Source organism: Psittacula echo (genome assembly GCF_963264785.1).
Source record: "Psittacula echo genome assembly, chromosome: 1".
NCBI classification, from domain to species: Eukaryota; Metazoa; Chordata; class Aves; order Psittaciformes; family Psittacidae; genus Psittacula; species Psittacula echo.
In genome coordinates, this window is record NC_137735.1 from 151,733,288 (window position 1) to 151,754,077 (window position 20,790).

The 20,790-nt window shown below is 40.8% G+C and overlaps 1 protein-coding gene across 1 annotated transcript in view; it reads right to left on the reverse strand.

Moving 5' to 3' along the window:
• The window catches only part of TAFA2 (TAFA chemokine like family member 2), a gene marked incomplete at both ends in the record, with an annotated part of 49,736 nt that overhangs the window by 12,946 nt on the left and 16,000 nt on the right, over nucleotides 1-20,790 (reverse strand). The window contains 2 exons of the mRNA XM_080610446.1: nucleotides 2,596-2,720; nucleotides 3,722-3,874. Of these exons, the coding sequence (XP_080466572.1) occupies nucleotides 2,596-2,720; nucleotides 3,722-3,874 (278 nt within the window). The remainder of the gene's footprint in view (nucleotides 1-2,595; nucleotides 2,721-3,721; nucleotides 3,875-20,790) is intronic.

Genomic DNA, 20,790 nt, shown 5'->3' on the forward strand with positions numbered 1-20,790 from the left:
TTTAGTCATAAATTTGAATTCCAGTTTGCTATTGTCTCAAAACAGCTTTGCAGCTGTCTGGGAAATGAACAAAGAAAGGCACAACGTACAGTATCTGGACAAACTAGAAGGCAGGACAAAAACTGGGGGTTTTAAGGCAATTAATTTTTTTGTTTTAGTGGGTGGCAGGTCTGCAAGCAGGTTATGGTAGCCATTGTACTGAATCAGCACATATGATGGCCAATAGAGAAAAGGTCTGGCTTTTTCTTAGCATCATCCCTGAAGATGCATGAAATGAGTCCTGAGGATTGCTGCCATCCATGGAGGACAAGAAAAGTCAAAATCCTGAAAAAAGCCAGACCTACGAGTCTGCAACAGAGGCATAAGCCCTTGAGAACAAGAGCCTTGGGCTTCTGTAGATTCCTCACATCCTCACAGTGAACAGAACTTCGTAACCTCAATCAATACAGAAAAACATATCTTCTGACAAAATGTTAGGAAGAAGTCTCCTCAAGGTGATTCTAATTGGTGTTTCCCCCTTTTGGGACCTCTTTTTTCCTATGCAGATGTAATCCAGACACAAATTTTTACTTACTGCTTGTCAAATGCTCACAATATGTGTAAAATGGGATGCATTCTTTAACAGTAATAGTGCCATGTAATACTAGCCAGGAAAAATTTTGAAGCACACATGCATTTTTTTTTTTTTCTATTTCTATTGCTATTTTTAAGTTCTATCTAGTTCTTTTTGTTTATATTATACATGTGCACACATTTTACATGTGTATAATCAGATTTCCATTGGTATGTACAAAGTTAAGTGTGGGCAGCCTTCAAGCAAGGTTAACTTCAGAAGAAACACATCGGAGAAAGGATTCGGAAGTGGAATTGTATATCAAACATTTAGGAAGTATCCTTCCTTCAAAGAATGTCAAAATGCTTTAAAGACTTGTACATGCAGAAAAATGAGACATGTAGATCTCTCTGTGGAATAGAAGGAATATAATCCATTCAGTACACACTACATTTCACTACAACCAAAGTGTACCAGAAATTTAGTGCCTCTGCAAGGAAGACTGCAATAAAACAACATGGAGACACAAACACCAGCATAGGTTAAATACCACACTAGCTAATTATGGCCTGACACTGCAAACAGTTACTACTTACAAGCAAAACCAGCCATCAGTATGCATGATGGGGTGCAGATGTTCATGCTTACACACACGTGTATGTCCTCAGAGTGCATATTAATCTGTTTTATGTTGATGAAGAACTGTGCTGACTCTACATGAGCCAGCAGTGTGTGCTCGCAGCCAACTGTATCCTGGGCTGCATCAAGAGGAGCGTGACCAGAAGCAGGTGATCCTGCTCCTCTAACTCTGCAATCATGAGACTGCACTGTATTGTGTACAGTTCTGGTGTCCTCAACATAAAAAGGACATGGAACTGTTAGAGGAAGTCCAGAGGAGGGCCACAAGGATGATCAGGGGACTGGAGCACCTCCTGTATGAAGGCAGGCTGAGAAAGTTGGGGCTGTTAAGCCTGGAGAAGGGAAGGCTGCGTGGAGACCTCATAGCAGCCTTCCAGTATCTGAAGGGGGCCTACAAGGATGCTGGGGATGGACTATTCATTAGGGACTGTAGTGATAGGACAAGGGGTAACGGGTTCAAACTTAAACAGGGGAAGTTTAGATTGGATATAAGGAGAAAGTTCTTTACTGAGAGGGTGGTGAGGCACTGGAATGGATTGCCCAAGGAAGTTGTGAATGCTCCATCCCTGGCGGTGTTCAAGGCCAGGTTCGATGAGGCCTTGGGTGATATGGTTTAGTGTGAGGTGTTCCTGCCCATGGCAGGGGGGTTGGAACTAGATGATCTTAAGGTCCTTTCCAACCCTAACTAGTCTATGATTCTAGGACTATATAGAGATACAACACTGTAGTTTTAGGAAGTTTGAGTGCTTAATGCTTATCTGAAGAATTTGTAATTCTCCTGTTTCTCTTACCTGTTAAAAAGCAGAGATGACAGCACTTTTGTTTTCAGGCATTGTATATGATGAATGTTACATGTATTTCTGTTAATGTAGTTTTGAACTGATAATATAAAAAGTGTCAAATGGAGAAAAAGAATTGTCAAAATTTTAAATCCCAGTCATACAAGACAGGAGGAACTAGAAGATCATACTGTAGTGATGCACCCAATACTTACCATACTCAAAAGCTTCTATGTAGAAACATGATAAATCCATGTTATTGATAAAAATGCACTTGTTTGCTAACCTGTGAATGAAGAGTTAGCAAGGTGTACAGACTTTGTACAACTGGTTTCAAAGATAAATACATATATTATAATACATTTGATCATCACTGGTAGTTGAAGAAGAAGTCAACTCTACTGTCACTTCTGCTTACCTGAGAAGGTCTGGCACACTGCTTACCATGTTCAAGCAATTGCAAAGTAGGCTGAGAAAAGTGCGCAGGACCAGGAAGTCCAATCTCAGTATGACTCTTTCCACACTTCTTTAGTCTTCTCAACTCATGTCTTCTGTGTGCACCAAATTTCCTGTGCACTTTTTTTTTAATTTGTTGGTAACATGTCAGGTTGGTATCATACCTACCCTAGTTGTTTTCACTTTATTCCCAGAGGAACAGCTCCATCCCTTACGATCTGGAAGAACTTTACATTCCTCCCCTTCAAGACATGGTTGCATGTGGCACCACCATTTCTGCTCCACTATTGAAGCTACAAGAAAGGAAAAGAGACATATTTGCATGCTGTTGAAATGAACACTCTAATGTCATTGTGTTGCAACATTTATTTTTCAGGAAAATGTTAGAGATGTATTGCCTAACAGCTAGTTTGTGATTTTTCAGCCAGGTCAGAATCTTCATAAGAAATTAGGTCTCAATTTGCACAAGATGCTATGTGCTTTGAAGTCAATCTCTTTACTGTGTTTCTCTTTCTAATTTACTGCAGTTCAGGAACTAATTTCAAAGCAATGTTTTTTTCAGCCCTCAGATTCAAAGTCTGAAGTACAATCTCTTCTTTTGAGTTACTGTATTTTGCCTGATCTACTATATAGTCTAGCATAGCCTTATTAAAATTATTCCCCAATGATGACATATTTACAGCTTCTCTGACAGCCAACAACACATCAACAGTAAAGATATCATGTAATGAGTGAATCTATCCTGCTGAAAAATCAGCTACTATATTCCCAAATAAAACATATGAGCCTATGCCAGATTTGTTAAGTAAAACATTAATATTGCACTGTGAATAAGAAAAACAGTGTTCGTCTAAAAAGACTAAAAAACAGCCAGAACTGTTCTCTGTTTGTTTGCTTGTTTGTTCCTCTATAATAAAAATAAATATATAAATAAAATGTAAGACTGCAACACATGAAAATTATATGCTTATATAGATTTGCATAAACACTTTTAATTGAGTAAATTTCATACAACTCGTAGGGCACCCTGTTAGTTAGATCAAATTTAGCATCTCAAGAAGTCTCTTTCACCAGCATCTAATAATTTTGCTTAGCATTTCCACAGAGTAGTAGCAAATAATTCATTTTTGCCATCTTCCTCTCATTCACCTTGGGCATGCCCTTCAAAATGCAGCAGCATTTCTACTCGCATTTTAAATAGTTAACTGCAATGGAGTGTTTCTCACTGATGAAATTAAGCCAGCAAAACTCCCTAGGAACATGCAGCAAAAGGGAGCAATAGAAATAGCCGCACCATCAACACAAGAAGGAGCTGCCCGGGTGGTACCTGCTACCTGCCCAGGGAAGCAGGAGCACTTCACTGTCTGTGATCTTTCTTCTATCTTGTTCTTATTGCAACATCTGTGGAGTGCCACCACTTCACAGGTCCCAGTTTTAACATGGTGAGCTGTGAAAATAAGATGATGAGCAATTTGACAACATTGTGAGGTAGCATCATATTACTTCAGGTTTTTTTAATTAGAAATGCATTACACTTGGCTCTGTAAGGAAATCTGCCATGCATGAAACTAGAATTAAAATGGTACTAACACTAGAATGTGAAGTTCATTTCTTTTACAAATGTAGTATAACCATCTCATGCAAAAAACACTGCCTAAAGTTAAACAGTTGGAGAAGGCTTCATATGGGACAGTTCTAGTGGAGCAGGAAGCAGAAACATAAAACTAACCTAGAAAATATATTAATTTCTGGACTCCCACAAACAGCTGTACAACTCTACCAAGATCTTTTTTCACCTTAAGGGAGAAACTTTGAAATGGAAGTGTTTCAATGTTGAAACACCCATGCATGCACCATTTTTCAGAATCTATGTCTCCAGACTTTATGTCCAGGGCAGAAGCAGTTTTTGATACGATACCCCAAAACCTTCCTACAGATGAAAAGAGAAGAACTGGCAGGATACAGGGACAGCCCTCAAACAAAACCCAGAAATAAAATCTAAAGAGTCACATTTGATTTTTGCCTGGCAGTGCAAAGGAAGTCTGGGAACATGGGGAACCGAGTCTTTCAAACACAGGAGGCACCAGGACAATTTTCATTCCCCCACATCCAGTAAACATCACCCTCACCCATGCTCCTCTAACTCATCACCAGGATCATGCTACTGGAGCCCTATGAGACGAACAGCTTGTTAAGAGGGGAGCTTACTAAACTACACTTTGTGTTTCAGTATCCAGTTACCAAAAGATCTGGAGTTCAAAAAGAGCAATTTAAACTAAACTTTCAGTGGTTACTGATACAAGATCAGGTATTTCTGGGGATAGTTCATTTCCATCAGAAAGAATCACAGAATTACGGAATCATAGAATAGTTTGGGTTTGCAAGGACCTTCAATGGTCATCTAGTCCAACCAATGAGCAGGGACATCTTCAAATAGATCAGGTTGCTCAGAACCACATCCAGCCTGGCCTTGAATGTCTCCAGGGTGGTGCATCCACCACCTCTCTGGGCAGCCTGTGCCAGTTTTACCACCTTCATCATAAAATGTTTTTTCTTCACGTCCAGCCTGAATCTCCCCTCTTTTAGTTTATAACCATTACCCTTCATCCTATCACAACGGGCCCTGATAAAAAGTCTCTCCTCATCTTTCTTATAGGCCCCTTTTGAGAACTGAAAGAAATCTGAACTTTTGGCTGGTGTTGACCTACAACCTTGATAGGGAGGAATATTAATCATGCAATGCAATACGTGTTTTAAGAGTACCCTTTAGTTCTCTATTTCCGCTGCTGTTAAACTTTTTGCACGCTTTATGCACAGCCTATGTAATGAATGCTTCAGCTACCTTTTATATTCCAAATGGCAAATAATAAACAGGAGCTTCCATGAGAAAGCCGTACTAACAGGCTTTCAAGCAAACATTGATCTCTGATTGCACTCAGTTACTATTGCATAATATCAGTTCCCAAAAGACCTGAAGAAGGAAAACAAACTTGATGTAGGCTATGGACCCCAAGAATGTGCCTAGAGGCAAAAGCAACAGGCAGCAGCAAGGTCTTCCATCAACAAAGCATGACCTACTAAACATTTCATTCAGGCAATTTTCAGTAGAACAAAGTCCACTGAAAAGTCTGTGATCTTTGTGATTATTCACAGCATCGTACTTTGTTAGGTTACATTATACTCCACCACATCATGCTGCACTACAGCTGAAATGATACAATGTGAACTATTAACCCATGATCCATCATACTGAGATATGCTGAAATGTCACATAAAAATCAGAAATCTAGGAGGATTTTTTTTTTTTTTTTTGCTTAAAATCGGTTTGCTTTGGTTTTTAATTATTTATCATTTCTAATTCAAGAAAGGATGAGGAAAGCAATTCACACTACCCGCCTGTACTTTGCAATCTCTGATATTTTCATACCTTTGATGATGAGCAAATATTTTTACAGTCTGCTGTAAAAAATTACTTTTAATTATCTTCCAAACAATTTCAGTGGTATATATGCCAATAAAACAATTTAAACAAATATATTATTTTTTCTCACTAAAACAGTTGTAAGATTAGGGGTTTTTTTTTGTGAATATGGCAAAAATATATTCTAGGATATATTCTGAATATATAATGTATAGTAGAACAAACACATGCTGCTTTTGTAATTTCACATCAATTTTTATTTTGATAGGCAATTACATCTCTTATACCTACACGTTAACAGAAATTCACTAACATATATTATATGAAAGGACATAAAAAAAACAGACACTGAATCTACAGAAAAACTAAATTTAGTGGTAAGAGGTGAACTTTGTCCCATATAATTTTTCACTACATTAGTTTTCAGTCATTATTTGTATTCTGAAGTGTATCACTGATCCTGAAATTTTGTCTCCTCAATCTCTATTAAATAGCTTTACACTGCTCTACCAGGTCTACAGAAATGTCATAACTGCTAAGAGAAAATACAATGAGCACCAAGAGTCATCTGGAATGGAAACCAGTGAAAAGAGCTGTTGCAAAATTCTGTGAGGGAAAAGTTCGCACTGAAACAAAACTTCTGAAAGAATTGTTTTGTAGTAATTAGGGAGAGAATATCAGGCATTTTAAGACTTCTATGGAAAATGAGTGAAATTAAATTAAATTAAGCAGTCACATTCATGTACTATACAGGAAAGGATCTCAGAGGATGAAAAGATGTGAAAAATGGTGGAGAACAAAAATAATCCCATACTATTGATAGTATTTGGAGAACCTTTAATAAAGCTGCTTTGAAATTTTTGGTATAAAACTAAAACAACTTAGAAAAGTATACAAAGATATTTCAAGCATTGAAAATCTAGGCCAACCATCCTCTAGTTTCTATTTAGCATCTAGAGTACACAAAGAATATTCCTTGAGAGGAAATGTAGGATTTTAGCTCCTTATGCTATCAAATAATTAAGTTCCAGTGCAGTAAGTACAGTATCTGTCACATTCATGTGAAATGAAAGCCTCTACACAGTAGATAAAGGATTTCCCACAACTTAATACAAATTAACCCCCTTAAGCCACTGAACATTCCCTGAAAGAAGGATGGTACTTTAGGAGATTCACATTTTGGTTTTGTCTCTTTTTCTCCTAGTACAGACTTCAAAGTATGCTGCTTGCTTTGCAGAAAATGTTTGAGGAACTAAATGTCCTTTCTGGAATTCTACAGAAATTCATTATTCAAAATCACTGCAAACACTCAGTCCTGCATGCTCTGCTACTGCAAGTAATCCTTCCTGAAATCAATGTGAAGAAGGACTAAAGAAAGAGATATCTATGTGTATAGACTGTGAAATTTTACCAATGATTATGCATAACAAAACGTATGTATATATTATGTTCCAGAAGATGTAACACTGTATTATGAGTGCATAAGTAGGAAAACAGACATAACCATATCTCACCCATGAACAGTATATCCTATAATTAACCTGCCACTTTTATAACATTTTTCATGAGTGAAATCATCAATAGTTATCTCATAAATCAGTATGATAGTAGTACAGCAAAAAACTTAAATGTTCATGATCGTGAAAAAAAAATAAAGCTAAGTAATTATTATTTTTCAGTCTACATAAAATTGCACTTAAAGACTATACATACACAGCATATAAACATAAACATACACAGCAAAAACCTTTAAATACTTATAAATTCTACCTGGTTTTGTCCCTTCATGGCAACTTTTTTTTTTCCTTCAGGTGAATGACATTTCAGTCATATTTTCATGGTGAATCTAGCTGTAAGTTATGCACAAACCTAGCATTAAATCAAGCAAAGTCTTCTGAATTCCATTGTTTGTTATCATTGCTATTTCCCAGCCCCACCACTTAAACATTGGTGTTCAGTTCTGATACCCGTCTTCTCAGCCATTTGATTCTTTTCTTTCTTGTAAGTTGCACAGGCCATGCATTAACACGTACACTGGCCATTAACAAAGAAAGAGGAAGAAATCATGTTGCCATAGACTACATTGCAGTAGCTACATACAAACAGTAAAAAACCCCCAACCAAACAAACATCAACAAGGCTCTATTATATGCTCTCTGCAAAGACACTAGCACAACCGGGTGATACAGCAAAACCCATCTAATCTCTAACATCTACTGGAAGAAAAAGATCCCTTGTCCCTTTTCCCACACTCCTTCATCCCTTGCTTACATGAACGCTCTCATTTGATGGTGACGACAGTAAACTAGGGACGCAGACTGGCAGAATAATATAAATATATAAATTTTTTTTTTTTTTTTGGTAGGGTTAGTTCTCTGCAGGCTTATCTTCATAACTGGGTGTAGGGACTAGCGAGAAGCAGCTTCAGCCATAAGGAAGCAGCAGGAGCAGACAGCCTTAGATACATGCTTACTGCTGGGGAAACCAACTCGTATATTGGCTTACAGGCACTGCATCTCTGCACTCTTACCTGAAATAAATGCATTTTATTCTCTTGCAGATAATTCCTCCGAGATCAGAGAGACTATGTAGTGTGCAAAGCTTTGTCTGATTGTGTCTGTGTGGGTTTTAAAGCTTTTCACAAAAAACAAAGCTTTAGCTGAAACAAGAAGCAACAGATCAGCAAGAAAGAGAGGAATGGCAATTACTCTAAACCATGAGTTTCAATCCATATTACATCTAATATTATACAAACTTTTGCCTTTTTGTCACCTTGGGTATAATTCGAAGATGTCCCATATGAAATACTATAGTAACCCAGTCTTTCAAAGTAGGCACATAAGTAGTCTTTATTCATGTAAACCATATCCACATAAGTAATTGCATTAAGGACTATAATGGAATTACTTTTTTTAATAACTATCTGCAAGGAAAAACAATATTTCAGCAGATTATCAACCTGCTTCATCTGTTTCCCTGAGTGATCTGTCACTATTCTATACCACAGTATTCAAACAAGTGATTAAACAGAGGTAGGTTGTGGATATCAAATAAATAAAATTAGTGGTGATAATGTAACATTTTCCAGATTAGGCTCTAAATCACTGTCCTACTCTTAAGTGACCAGGAAAAAAGCGGGGTTTTTTGTTCACATAGTCTATTTATTTGCTTTGTTCATACTGATTGACATGGAAAAGAAATGTAGGTTATCTTTCTGCTACACTTCAGCAATTTCAATGTCATATCAGTCTCCGTGTGTCACTGTAGATAGTAAAGATACAAATAAACTTGCAAAATTTCTCACACACAAGAACACACTCATACAGTATTGCTGCATTTTTCAATAGTTCAATAAGTGTTAGCAGCTGCCACATTTAAATAATCAAAATCTTGTACAACCACAGCAAAACCAGGATTTACTGTTTAAACATCAGACAGATATATAAAAAGAAATACACTGTACAGTTCCTTCATTCAATTAATTCCTTTTTCTTTTTAATATATTCTGTTATATCCACCTATCAGCTGGTAAGGGAAAACTTAAATTTAGTTTATTCATATTTGATCCGCAACTGTGCTGATATTGCTCCAGCTGTGTAGCTAAGAACATAAGCAATGTGAAGCTTTTTGTTAAACATAAAACCTTTGATTTGACCGGTCATTACAGTAACTGGGAAAAAAGCAGACAAGGTTTTGGGAACACGAGCTTCAGTTTGCTTGTATGAACAAGCCAGAGGGAGAACTGGCAGTTGAGACATAAGGGAAAGCAGAGGCATCTCATATACTCATTACAGTTACTACCTCTGGCATGCACCAAGCCACTGACTCCCAGAGAAGCACTGGTGGACACACACTGAGAGGAATCCTAGTGAACATGACATTTAAAGATCGGATTCAAATCCTTTTGAAATCAGTGGGTTGGTTTGATCAATGGTTTTGGATCACAACTTCAATGATAAAATGAAATTCTTTATTTTCAATAAAGGTGACATCTGGGTTTGCAACTGAGATATTTATTCCAATGATTGCAGTTGCAGCACCTATTACAATGATTGAGCAAATGATGATATACAGTCTAGTCTACGAGACTGAGAAGTATGATGAATTAAGATTATTAAATCATGTCACAGGCCCTTGTTCTTATGAGAGACTGTCCTGGTTTAGCAGTAGCAGTCATTTTTTCTACTGGTGCAGTGCTGTGTTTTTGACTTTCCGCCTGGGAACAGGGCTGATAACAGCGATGTTTAGACTGACCAAGGACTTTGAGAGTCTCATGCTCTGCCAGGGAGGAGGAGAAGCTGGGAGGAAGCAGGGACAGGACACCTGACCCAAACTAGCCAAAGAGGTATTCCATACCACAGCACGTCATGCCCAGGATGTAGAACTGAGAGTTCCCGGAAGGGCTGGATCATGGCAGGGTGGGGGTGAGGTACCGGTTGGTGAGCGGTTGTATTCTCTTCCTTGTTATTTCCTTTATCATTATTACTATTAGTGGTAGCAGTAGTGATTTGTGTTATACCTTAGTTATTAAACTGTTCTTATCTCAACCCATGGGAGTTGCATTCTTTTGATTCTCCTCCCCATCCCTCCAGGAGCGGAGGGAAGAAAGGTAGGGGGGGAAGTGGACTTCATGGTTCTGATTTACAGCCTGGGCTTAAACCGCGACAGTTCTTTTTGGCGCCCAACGTGGGGCAGGAAGGGTTGAGATAACGACAGAACTGACCAAGGCACAATGCTGATTTATTGGGTCTCAAAGTTGTTCTTTTTGATGTCACAGTTTCTGTATGTCGTAGCTTGCTTGGAGCCAGTATTTGCTGTGTTAGTGTTTATCAAGTGTCGGCCTTGGGCTAAGGTTCTTGTTTCATTGTACTTTATGGTAATGGCTTGCGATACGGGGGGGCTCCGGCAGCAGGGCGGGATGGACGTGGCCGTGGACTTGTACCTGGCCGTCCCGCTGCTCTTCACTGTCCTGGCCCTCGTCCTCGCCTCCGTCTTTGTGAGACTGCGGGGAGCTGAGGGGGAGCGGCCCCGGGAGCCGCCGGCGGCCGAAGCGGCCCGGAGGAGCGGCCCCGGGGACCAAGCGGCGGTGGGAGCGGGGCCGGAGGCCGGGAAGGAGGCGGCTGCCGAGGAGGGGAAGGAGGCAGCAGCTGAGCAGCGGGAGGAGGCGGCGGAGGAGCCGAGCCCCACGGCCGAGCCCAGCCCCGCGGCAGCCGAGAGCATTCCCCAGCAGCAGCCCGCCGAGCTTCATGAGCCCGAGCCGCAGGAGGATGCAGGAGACCCCGCAGCACTTTCCAGCAAGGCAGAGGAGGAAGATCTGGACTCGGAAAAAGAGAAGCTGGTGGTGAGAAAGCCTTCAAGCACAACAGCTATACTAGCACCAGTGACAAGTACAGCAGCAGCATTTGAGAGTTTTGAAGGTTTTGAATGGCCTTTGGGTACCCTTGGGACCTGCCTGCTGATTGTGATGGGGATCACCATGTTGGCACACACACAGAGTGTGTTCTACCCACGACCATTTTGTCTGATCCCGAGAGTTAAGCAGAGTCAGGTTTGAGTCTTGTCTGGGTTTAGACAATACAGGGGGACTGAGAGGTTTTCCCCAAGGCTGGACAGTCATGAGGGGCAGGGTGTGTGGGACAGTATGGGCGAGTATCTAATCCACTGGGCCCCTCCAGTGCTTTGGAAGCGTCGGAGATGGAAGGCAGCTGTGTGGAGTCCCCGACGACAAGTTGCAGAGACTGCTGCAGGGGAGGGTGAATTATTTTGAGCCTGATGGGCCCATGGCACTTCAGGCCATCAGGGCAGAGATGCAACACAGAGATGGACTCATGATCGAGGGGTGGACTTTGCAATGGGCCTCTCCTACTCTGAAAGACTGTTACAAGAGATGGAGCCCACCATCATGGACCGAATGGACTCAGCGCTTTATAGGGATTGGTCTGTGCATGACGATAAGAGTGCACTGAGATGAGAGTGATGGTATATTGAAAATGTGGGATCTGAGCATGACGTGAATGGTATGGAATAAGGAGTGGATACTGTCCTGGTTTAGCAGTAGCAGTCATTTTTTCTACTGGTGCAGTGCTGTGTTTTTGACTTTCCGCCTGGGAACAGGGCTGATAACAGCGATGTTTAGACTGACCAAGGACTTTGAGAGTCTCATGCTCTGCCAGGGAGGAGGAGAAGCTGGGAGGAAGCAGGGACAGGACACCTGACCCAAACTAGCCAAAGAGGTATTCCATACCACAGCACGTCATGCCCAGGAGGTAGAACTGAGAGTTCCCGGAAGGGCTGGATCATGGCAGGGTGGGGGTGAGATACCGGTTGGTGAGCGGTTGTATTCTCTTCCTTGTTATTTCCTTTATCATTATTACTATTAGTGGTAGCAGTAGTGATTTGTGTTATACCTTAGTTATTAAACTGTTCTTATCTCAACCCATGGGAGTTGCATTCTTTTGATTCTCCTCCCCGTCCCTCCAGGAGCGGAGGGAAGAAAGGTGGGGGGGGAAGTGGACTTCGTGGTTCTGATTTACAGCCTGGGCTTAAACCACGACAGAGACTTCAACCACCCTGTTGGAGTGAAGGTACGGCCTGGCACAAGCAATCCACGAGGTTCCTCAATTGTGTGGAAGACAACTTCCTTCTGCAAGGATTCTTTGATTCTATGTTTAAAACCATCATAACAGCTGTCGTGTTTTTCATCAAACAGTTCATTTACTAAATGTTCAGTATTCAAGCAGTGCAACTGTTTTTGAAATCTAGTAAAATTTGGTTAGACTTTGAACCTAAAAGCAAAAATGCTCGGGGGGGGGTCAAAAGAATTTGTCTCCACATTTTCTTAATTGTATTTTAATACAACATTTTTTATTGCTATGACAAACCAGAGATTTTTAAAACTGTAAAAATTTTCAAAAAAAGCAAGATTTATTTTATTTGGAAAAAACCCTTACTTAGGGGGGTTTTTTGGTGTTGGTTTTTTTTTTGTGCTTTATTATTGGTTTTTGTTTGGGTTTTATTTTTGTTTGGCCAGTGAAGTGAAAAATCAATTGCAGACACAGCAGTAACTCCTGTGTCCTCAATGGTGACAATGAAGCATGGCAGTTTGTGCTGCATCTCAGAAAAGGCACTCATGCTGCTTTATTTTCCAGATGATACACGAGGTTGCACTACAGAATCAGCAGGAAAAAATGGCAATTCTACACTATCATTACATTTCACATGGCTACTTGAAACCTTATTTAGCTATCTATTCCATTGATGCCATGCATATTAAAACATTCACATAGTTTAGAAGTAGTACACAACTAAAACCAGCAGTTAATTCTCTCTTTAAAATTTTAATTTTAAAGAGAGAATTTACTGTAGTGAAAAGCAGCTCTCTGTGTCTCCTGATGGTCCTGTTTCCAAATACCTAGAACTGAGGATGTGCTGAATAACCCTCACCTTAGTATGGCCCTTGACTAAACACAAATGCCCTGGGTGTCCAGAGGACCCCGGAGCATCCTAATGAGTTCCAGCAGAGCACCCTGACCTGGTGATCCCAGCACCATCTCCAGGGAACAACCTGCCCATGGGCCCCATGTGAAACCCACCTAAGTGAGTCAACACAAGAAACTGGCTCTCCAGAAAGCCTTGCAGACTAAAGGGAGTGCTGCAGACAGGGCTCTAGGACCTGTTACCAGATGAAGGGGGAGCAGAATTTTGAGATTGTTTAGTATTTGCCCTCAGACATTTTGTGGAAATGTTTGAGACTCATTATGGGATGCTTAGTGGAAGGACCAGGGGAAGGGAATGGGAGGGAAGCAGTCAGGGTGGACTTGGGAGGAAGAAGCGTAAAACAGTAAAGTGGACAGGGTAAGAGGGGCCGGTGAAGTACAAACAGCAACTGACCAGTACACTTGCCTGGCTAAGACTTGTGCTTGAACACATCAAGTTATCCTCCACTCACAGTAAATCCCATGTCTATGTTTTTTTTGCGAGTAAACTCTCTTCTCTGAGTGGGTATGCGTGAAAGCTAGGGAAATTTAAACCAGACTAGCTGGTGATAGATTAAGGTATCATGATCATGATTACCTGCAACTGGCATGGGATCACAAACCTCATGGGCTCGTGAATCCAAGTGAAAGCAACTGGCAATATCGGGCACCTCAGCCCAGCTACCAGTCAGGCTGTGTCTAAGAACGGCTATTGGAGTGATCTATTTTGTGTATTTGTATACATAAATGTATCTCCCTCCATTAGCAGACTTCAGTCCTAATTAGCCAGGGAAGAGGACTGCTCCATCCATTGTATGATTACTGTGTGCATTAACATGGGTGCCAGGAAAAGCCTTCTGTTTTGTATACATTGATCTGTGTGGCTGGTTCTGTTTGTACTGCCCATATATGAGTCTAGATGTCCATCCATATGTGTCTAAGAAGAGCATACATGCTCAGCCTCCCCACTGGCAGAAACTGGGGATAAGGAGCTGCATCAGCCTCACATCTACTCAGCTGCTGCATTCACTGACCTCTAAGAGATGTGAGCATTAGAAATATTTGAGAAAAAAAAGAAAAAAAGGCAAGGAAGACAGAGGCAGCAGTTGGCAAAATCACATCTAACCCTCAACCTTTTCTTCTAAGAAATAAATGTACACAGACTGTCAAGGTAATTCACTCATATTAGACAGGCTACCTCTAGGTCAGCAGACCAATAGCTGTAGAGAGACACACGCCAAAACACTGCAGTGAGTCAAGCAGAGCAGTTGCCCTGTTCGATGACAGCAGTCCATCCCACAGTATGGCCCATGCAACCTTTTTTTTTTTTTTTTTGCTTGATTTGGATAATGCTGTGATGTGCACAACTCAGTATTTCCTAAAGAACTACAAACACACCTTACAGACAGGACTTTGAGGTCTTATTTACTGCATTCACATTTCCATGCATCTCAGCTATAGTTATTAAAAGTCACTTGGTCACCTTGGGCACTAAAAAAGTCCAATAGACAGATCACCCACTACACTCTACTTACACCTGTGGAGAATCAGTTTACCTTAAAAGTACAGCATTGGTTTTCATTTCTCTCTTACTCTGATGTCTCTTGCATCTCGGGGAAGGTTCTCAGGCGAATTGTTAAAAAACAGAGCTCATTGCTTGGACTGATAATCTTTGCAATGCTGCCTGTAGGCAACACATACTCAAAAGATCCTGCTAACTGCAGCCCTTCCTATCCTTCCTGGTTTCGATGTGGTGTTTTCTCTTCTGAGAGAAGCATTTTAAATTAAAAAAGTGATTCTTGTTAGCAAATGTTAGCTCAGCTCCTCTCATTGGGTTGCCTCTACCATGCAATTAACCCGGTTAGTCCACGTGGGGGAAGGATGTTAAGCAAAGTTCATATGACAACACCCGGCTAACAGCATCTCCGGTAGCCTTTAAAAGCCAAGCTAACGAATGGTTTGCCACAGTCCCATTTCCAAGTATACTTTTCTGCACAGTGCCAAAGAAAAATCTCATCCATCAGTTTGCTTGCCAGCCACCAGTTATAGCCATCTGTGCGGGAAGACTTTTTCTCTTTTGGAAAAAAATCAAAGAAAACTAGCATTCCTCTGAGAAGAGCTCACTAATGACCCTCTAAGATCAAGCTTCAGATATTCCCATAGCAAAACCTATGCACCAAAATGGGCTGAAGGATTGAGTTTTCTCCACTGAGACAGAAAAAGACTGACTGGAGTAACGCAGCAAGTTGGCACAGTCCCAGCTGGTCACACAATCTTTACAAACATAAAACCACAGATGGAGCACTTCATGTAGGATCCCTTGGACCTGGAAAGCTCACAGCCATCCGACTTTATCCTCCTGGCCTTACTGAGAATTTTATTCAATCAGTCCTTTGGCAGGAGTGAGGTAGTCTTACTCAAGTAAGTTTAACTCCTCTCACAAAAGCCAGAACCTGTTTATGGCAATGGCTATAAATGATGCCTTCACACCAAATTTTTAGCCAAAGACACAGGACTCAAAACACAACTAATTTCAAATAGCCTGAAGGATAATTCCCTCTTCTTCGTACAACCCCCTCGCAGCCTGGAGCGTTGCCCTCTCTAGACCTGCTTTCAGTTTTGAAATCAGATGCTCGCTAGGTTCACAAAACCACAGAGGACTCAGACAAGATCAGGAACGGTGATCTTTTGGGATCTTGCAGCTCTTTCTATGTTCACCTGCTGGAAGAGGAAGAGCGGAGGCTTCTGCAGGTTTGCCCAGTCCTCATGACAAGCTCAGCTGCCTGGCTATAGCCAGCCCATTTGGTCTCTCACACCTCCCGCCGCAGGTGCCCAAAGAAGAGCCACTCCACCATAGCCACCCCACCCTGCTGAGCAGTGGAGCAGATGAGAGGATGCTGATGGCAGCAAAAGTTCCATGTTTCCTTATGGGCCCAAAATGGAGATGCTTTGCTTTTTGCAGGCAAGACGCTTCCCATGTTTCTTCTCTAACAGCTGCAGGCTGACACCATCCACAAGATGAGCTTATGTAGAGCTGGCAGAGAAACACCCAGGGCAAGGCGCAGTTTATAAATACCAGAAGAAGTCAAAAGCCCAAGTATCTCTGAGGTTGTTATCAAACATGTTAAGCAAACGATATATTAAAGTGTGCAGACATTTTGTAAATTACCAGGCTGAGGTTTGAGATTACTAATTATATGATTTCACAGAGAAAAAAGACCAATCCAGCTCTCAGGCACTCAAAAGAACATTTGGCACAAAGACTTTTTATTCTCTCCTACTCTCTTTATGGGCCTTCTGCCAAATATCTCGACTCAGCAAGAAGCAGTAGCACATGTCTCAGAGCAGCCTTCAGCATCTGACAGAATGCAAAAACCTCCACATTTTTCCTCAGTCTCAGGGCTTCAGAAGACTGTAGTTTACACCATTATGGGAAATACATTTCCCTTGTTTCCTTAGATGACTCCCATTATTAATATTCTTTTCTTTCCAGCTGACCCAATTGGTCTCAGGGCACATTGAACCGGATGACAAATTAACATGTTCTCAGGGATGCGTAAGAAAGAAAAAAAGATAATAAAGTTTTTTCTACCCCTACATATTTGCATGACCCCCTGGCACACAACCCTCACCTGAAGTAACATCTTAAGAAAAGTCCTGTGCATGGGAATCTCTATGAAATAGGATGAGTATAACAAGATGGAGAGGCAAACTCACTAGTCCTTTTAAATGGGCTGCTTTCAAAATTCTCATGGTTATTAGAAAATAGCTCAAGCACCTCAGTGGACTTCAGGTGCTCTGTGGAGACAATGACTGAAGCGTAGGGAAGGACAATAATGGTTTCCCCAAAGAAGGATGCAGCTGGGTCCCTATGCTCTGTTTCCATCTCAACACACGTCTAGTAGCTTATGCACAACCTTGTTTCCACAATTGAAGTTTTTATTTATTTATTTATTAAGGTGAAGAAACTTATTTAGATAATAGGTCACAGTAACAAGAAGGTCATTTCATATTTAAGCACCTGAATGCCACTATGAGTTCCATCATCAAAATATTTGTATTTTATTCCACTGTTATTTTTGAAAATTTATGCTCAGCACCCCTTATTCATTCCATGCTAAGATTCTTCAAGGTTAGAAAAGCAACAGCCCCACAGATTTATTTGGAAAGTAATAAATTCCACAAAAGAGTAAAGAGAAAGCAATGACTTCCAAATAAGCAGCACAAAGAAATATTTTTAAGGATGCATATGAACATTGCCTAATATCTGTATCAAAGAAGTGTTAAGCTGATCAAGCCTAGAATATACAATATAACAGTAGGACTTCGGGACTCTAGTGATAACCTGATAGAAACCACACAGCGAGGTCAAGGCGGACTTCCAAAAATTCTGCCAACTTCAAGATTCTCATTGTGCAGGATCTTTCCAAACATAACACTCAGAATACTGAGTCACTCTGTAAACCTCTTCTAAACAGAAAGGCAGCTATGCACACCTGTGCACCCATTCCTTTAGAAAGGATATTTAAATAAAAGTATACCATAGGAATATGAAAGTACATTTCTACATTCACTTGTGTGTGCATATTCATCACATAGAAAATACGATGAAATTTAACATAACTTATCTATAAAAGACATTTTAATTTTGAAATTCCACATTTTAAAACCTCTCCAAGATTTTTGCTTGTTTGCTTGCTTGCTTGGCCATGTGGCTAGTCACTTCTTACAGACAGAGTTTTAGTTGGCATGTCAATTTTCCTTCTTTAGGGGTTTGGTTTGGCTTTGTTTTGTTTTGTCTTATCTATTTTCATGACTGGAGTTCTGTGCTGATTTGAAGTTTCTTTAACTCTGTAATGTATTTTTATAATGCATCACATTCCATTTTGCAACTCTGTAATGCATTTTCAGTTAATCTGTAAATTACACATTTATACCTTGGAAAATTCCTCTCATAAACTGCAGGCACATATGTGCACACTTGCCTTTTTGAAAACTATGTAACTGTTGTTTGGGTTTTTTTCTTTTCCACCCTTCCCTTCTAGGACTTCCCCACAGTGCTTTGGACTCCCCCACTTCTGTTAAGAGTAACTCTGTAGGATGTCCCAGCACACAGTTCACCATCTGAAAGAAAGATCTTAATTTTAAGTTTTGGCTTGCTTCTGTAGAGCCCCAGGCAAGCTCTTTGAAGTGCAGAGTCAGGGGAAGAACTTAACTCCGGCCTTTAGAAAAAAACTGCTAACAAAGCACATGACTAGTCCTGTGAAATCCTCTCTTTTAGAGTGATCTCCCCTGCTACAAACTTCCCTCTACATTATTGATTCCATATAAGTAGCAAGTCTCTAAGCCATGGGCATGATGAATCAATAAGTATCTAGACAAGAGTCTATGAACTGAAACTGGATGGCCTGGGAAGAGGCTGGCTATTCTTCAAGACAGAGGAAAAGAAAGCACATTTCAACAAGTAAAAGAGGAGAAACTGCCAGAAGAGCCATTCAGAGCTATGCAATCAAGGATACTTTTGCTCAAGGATTCCCAATAGACAATACTTTCAGATATCTCTTCTTGTTGAAAAGGTACCTTTTAAGATGCTCCCAGCAGACTCCTTGGCACTTGTTTCTGAAGGAACTCTGGTTAATAGAAGCTGTTGATAGGAAACATATATACCACTCTCACTGCTATCAAAAGTCAGAAGTTGCAAAAATATCACAGTTCCCAGAACTCCAGAAGCACACTGTGTAAAAGCTGGCAGGTAATGAAAGCATCCAAAGTAATTCACACCTTCAAGAAAGACCTATTAAAAACCAAGATGGGGGGAAACCATAATTATTGAGGGACTTTTTCAGAGTATAAGGACATGGCTTCCTGCTTTGCATTTTACCCTGTATCTCTGTGGAAGCTCATACACTGCACCCAGGGATGCAATAGGTCATGCCATACCAGCTCAGGATCCCTTTTCATTACTGCCTATCCTTGAAATAAGCCAGGCACCTTTTGTATCTAGACCACTGCTGAGACACAAGCAAAGAGCGCAGCAGAACTTGGCAGTTCCTGGGCATAAGCTTCCTGGGACCATAAAAAGCATACCTGGAGAAGGATGTAGGTAATTAATTAGTAAACTAATTTTGCATTACGCCAGAGAGGTCAAGCCTCCTGCACTAAACATGAGACTAACAGGCCGACCATGCAACCGTGCCTGCTACCACGGAGCAGGAGGAAGGCTGTTGTGCTGTGCTGCTGAGCTTACAGGGCTGGTGAATGGGCTGCTGTTTAAGGCAAACTTCCCACTCCTCATTGGGTCCAGGTTCCACAGCTCCTCCTCTGCCATGCTACCCAACACTCAGATCCATCCTTCCCCCACAACAGCTGGAGCAATGCTCCCGCAGCTGCTGGGAATGAGGCACCCTCCAAGATGCCAGAAACTGCTCATGCCAAAGGGACAGTCTGAAGAAGCGTCCACAGTTCTTACATCTTTCTCACCATTGTGAAAGTGCAAAGGGGAACAAGGAGAGGTGTAGCCCCTCATGGACCAGTGAAAATTAATTAATTAAATAAATAAATAAATAGATAAATAAATAAAAATTGAATGGTCAAATTTTAATTCAAATGTTGCTAATAGGAACTTGCAAGGAAGCGCTTATATATAGGCAAATGACCACTTGCACATAAAATTACAGCACCCATATAATGGCTATATACATTTTTATGGCTGCATAGTCTTTTATCTTTTTGCTACTTTAACATAGGCTTTTCCCAAAGGTGATCAACATTAGAACCTCAAAACTTCAACCTTCAGATCACTCTGAAGAGTGCATTTTAGTTAAATAACTGAAACATTAGTAGATTGAGGAGCAGATGTTTTCTGTGGGCTAGTTTGCTTCTGCTCTCAAAGTCCCAAATGCAAAGTTGAATGCCACATACAATACACAGTAGTGTGGTGTATTTGTCTTCCAATGCCTAACAACCTGTCAAAAATGACAACAGAAGAGCGGCCATTTATAAATATCGGGAAGGCTGTGCCTCATTTCAAGGTTAGATGAAATTGTTACAGGGAAATAATCAACCACCCACAATTCCTCAGGAGTATCTACAGTGACTCACAACAAATATTTTTACTGCTTTAGTTCTAAAACGCACACCAGAAAAAATAGATGAGCATTAAATAGCTGTCCAGGTATGTGGCACTGATATGTTGTGAAGGGAGCCAAGCATAATCTTCTTTAGCATGTGAAAGTCTGTCACAAAACAAGAATTGCCTTCCCCTTCAATTCACCGTCTTAAAAGCAGAACAGCAAGGGGATACACTGTAGGATCTGACAAAACGCCATTCATGAGATACCTTGTCTGATCACACACACAAATCTAGTGGGAATTTTATCTTCACCAGGCTCACAAGTCAGGGAAATCTTGAGAATAATCCTAGTACGTATCCTCCAGGTGCAGCTGTAGTTAGCTGAGTGTTGTATG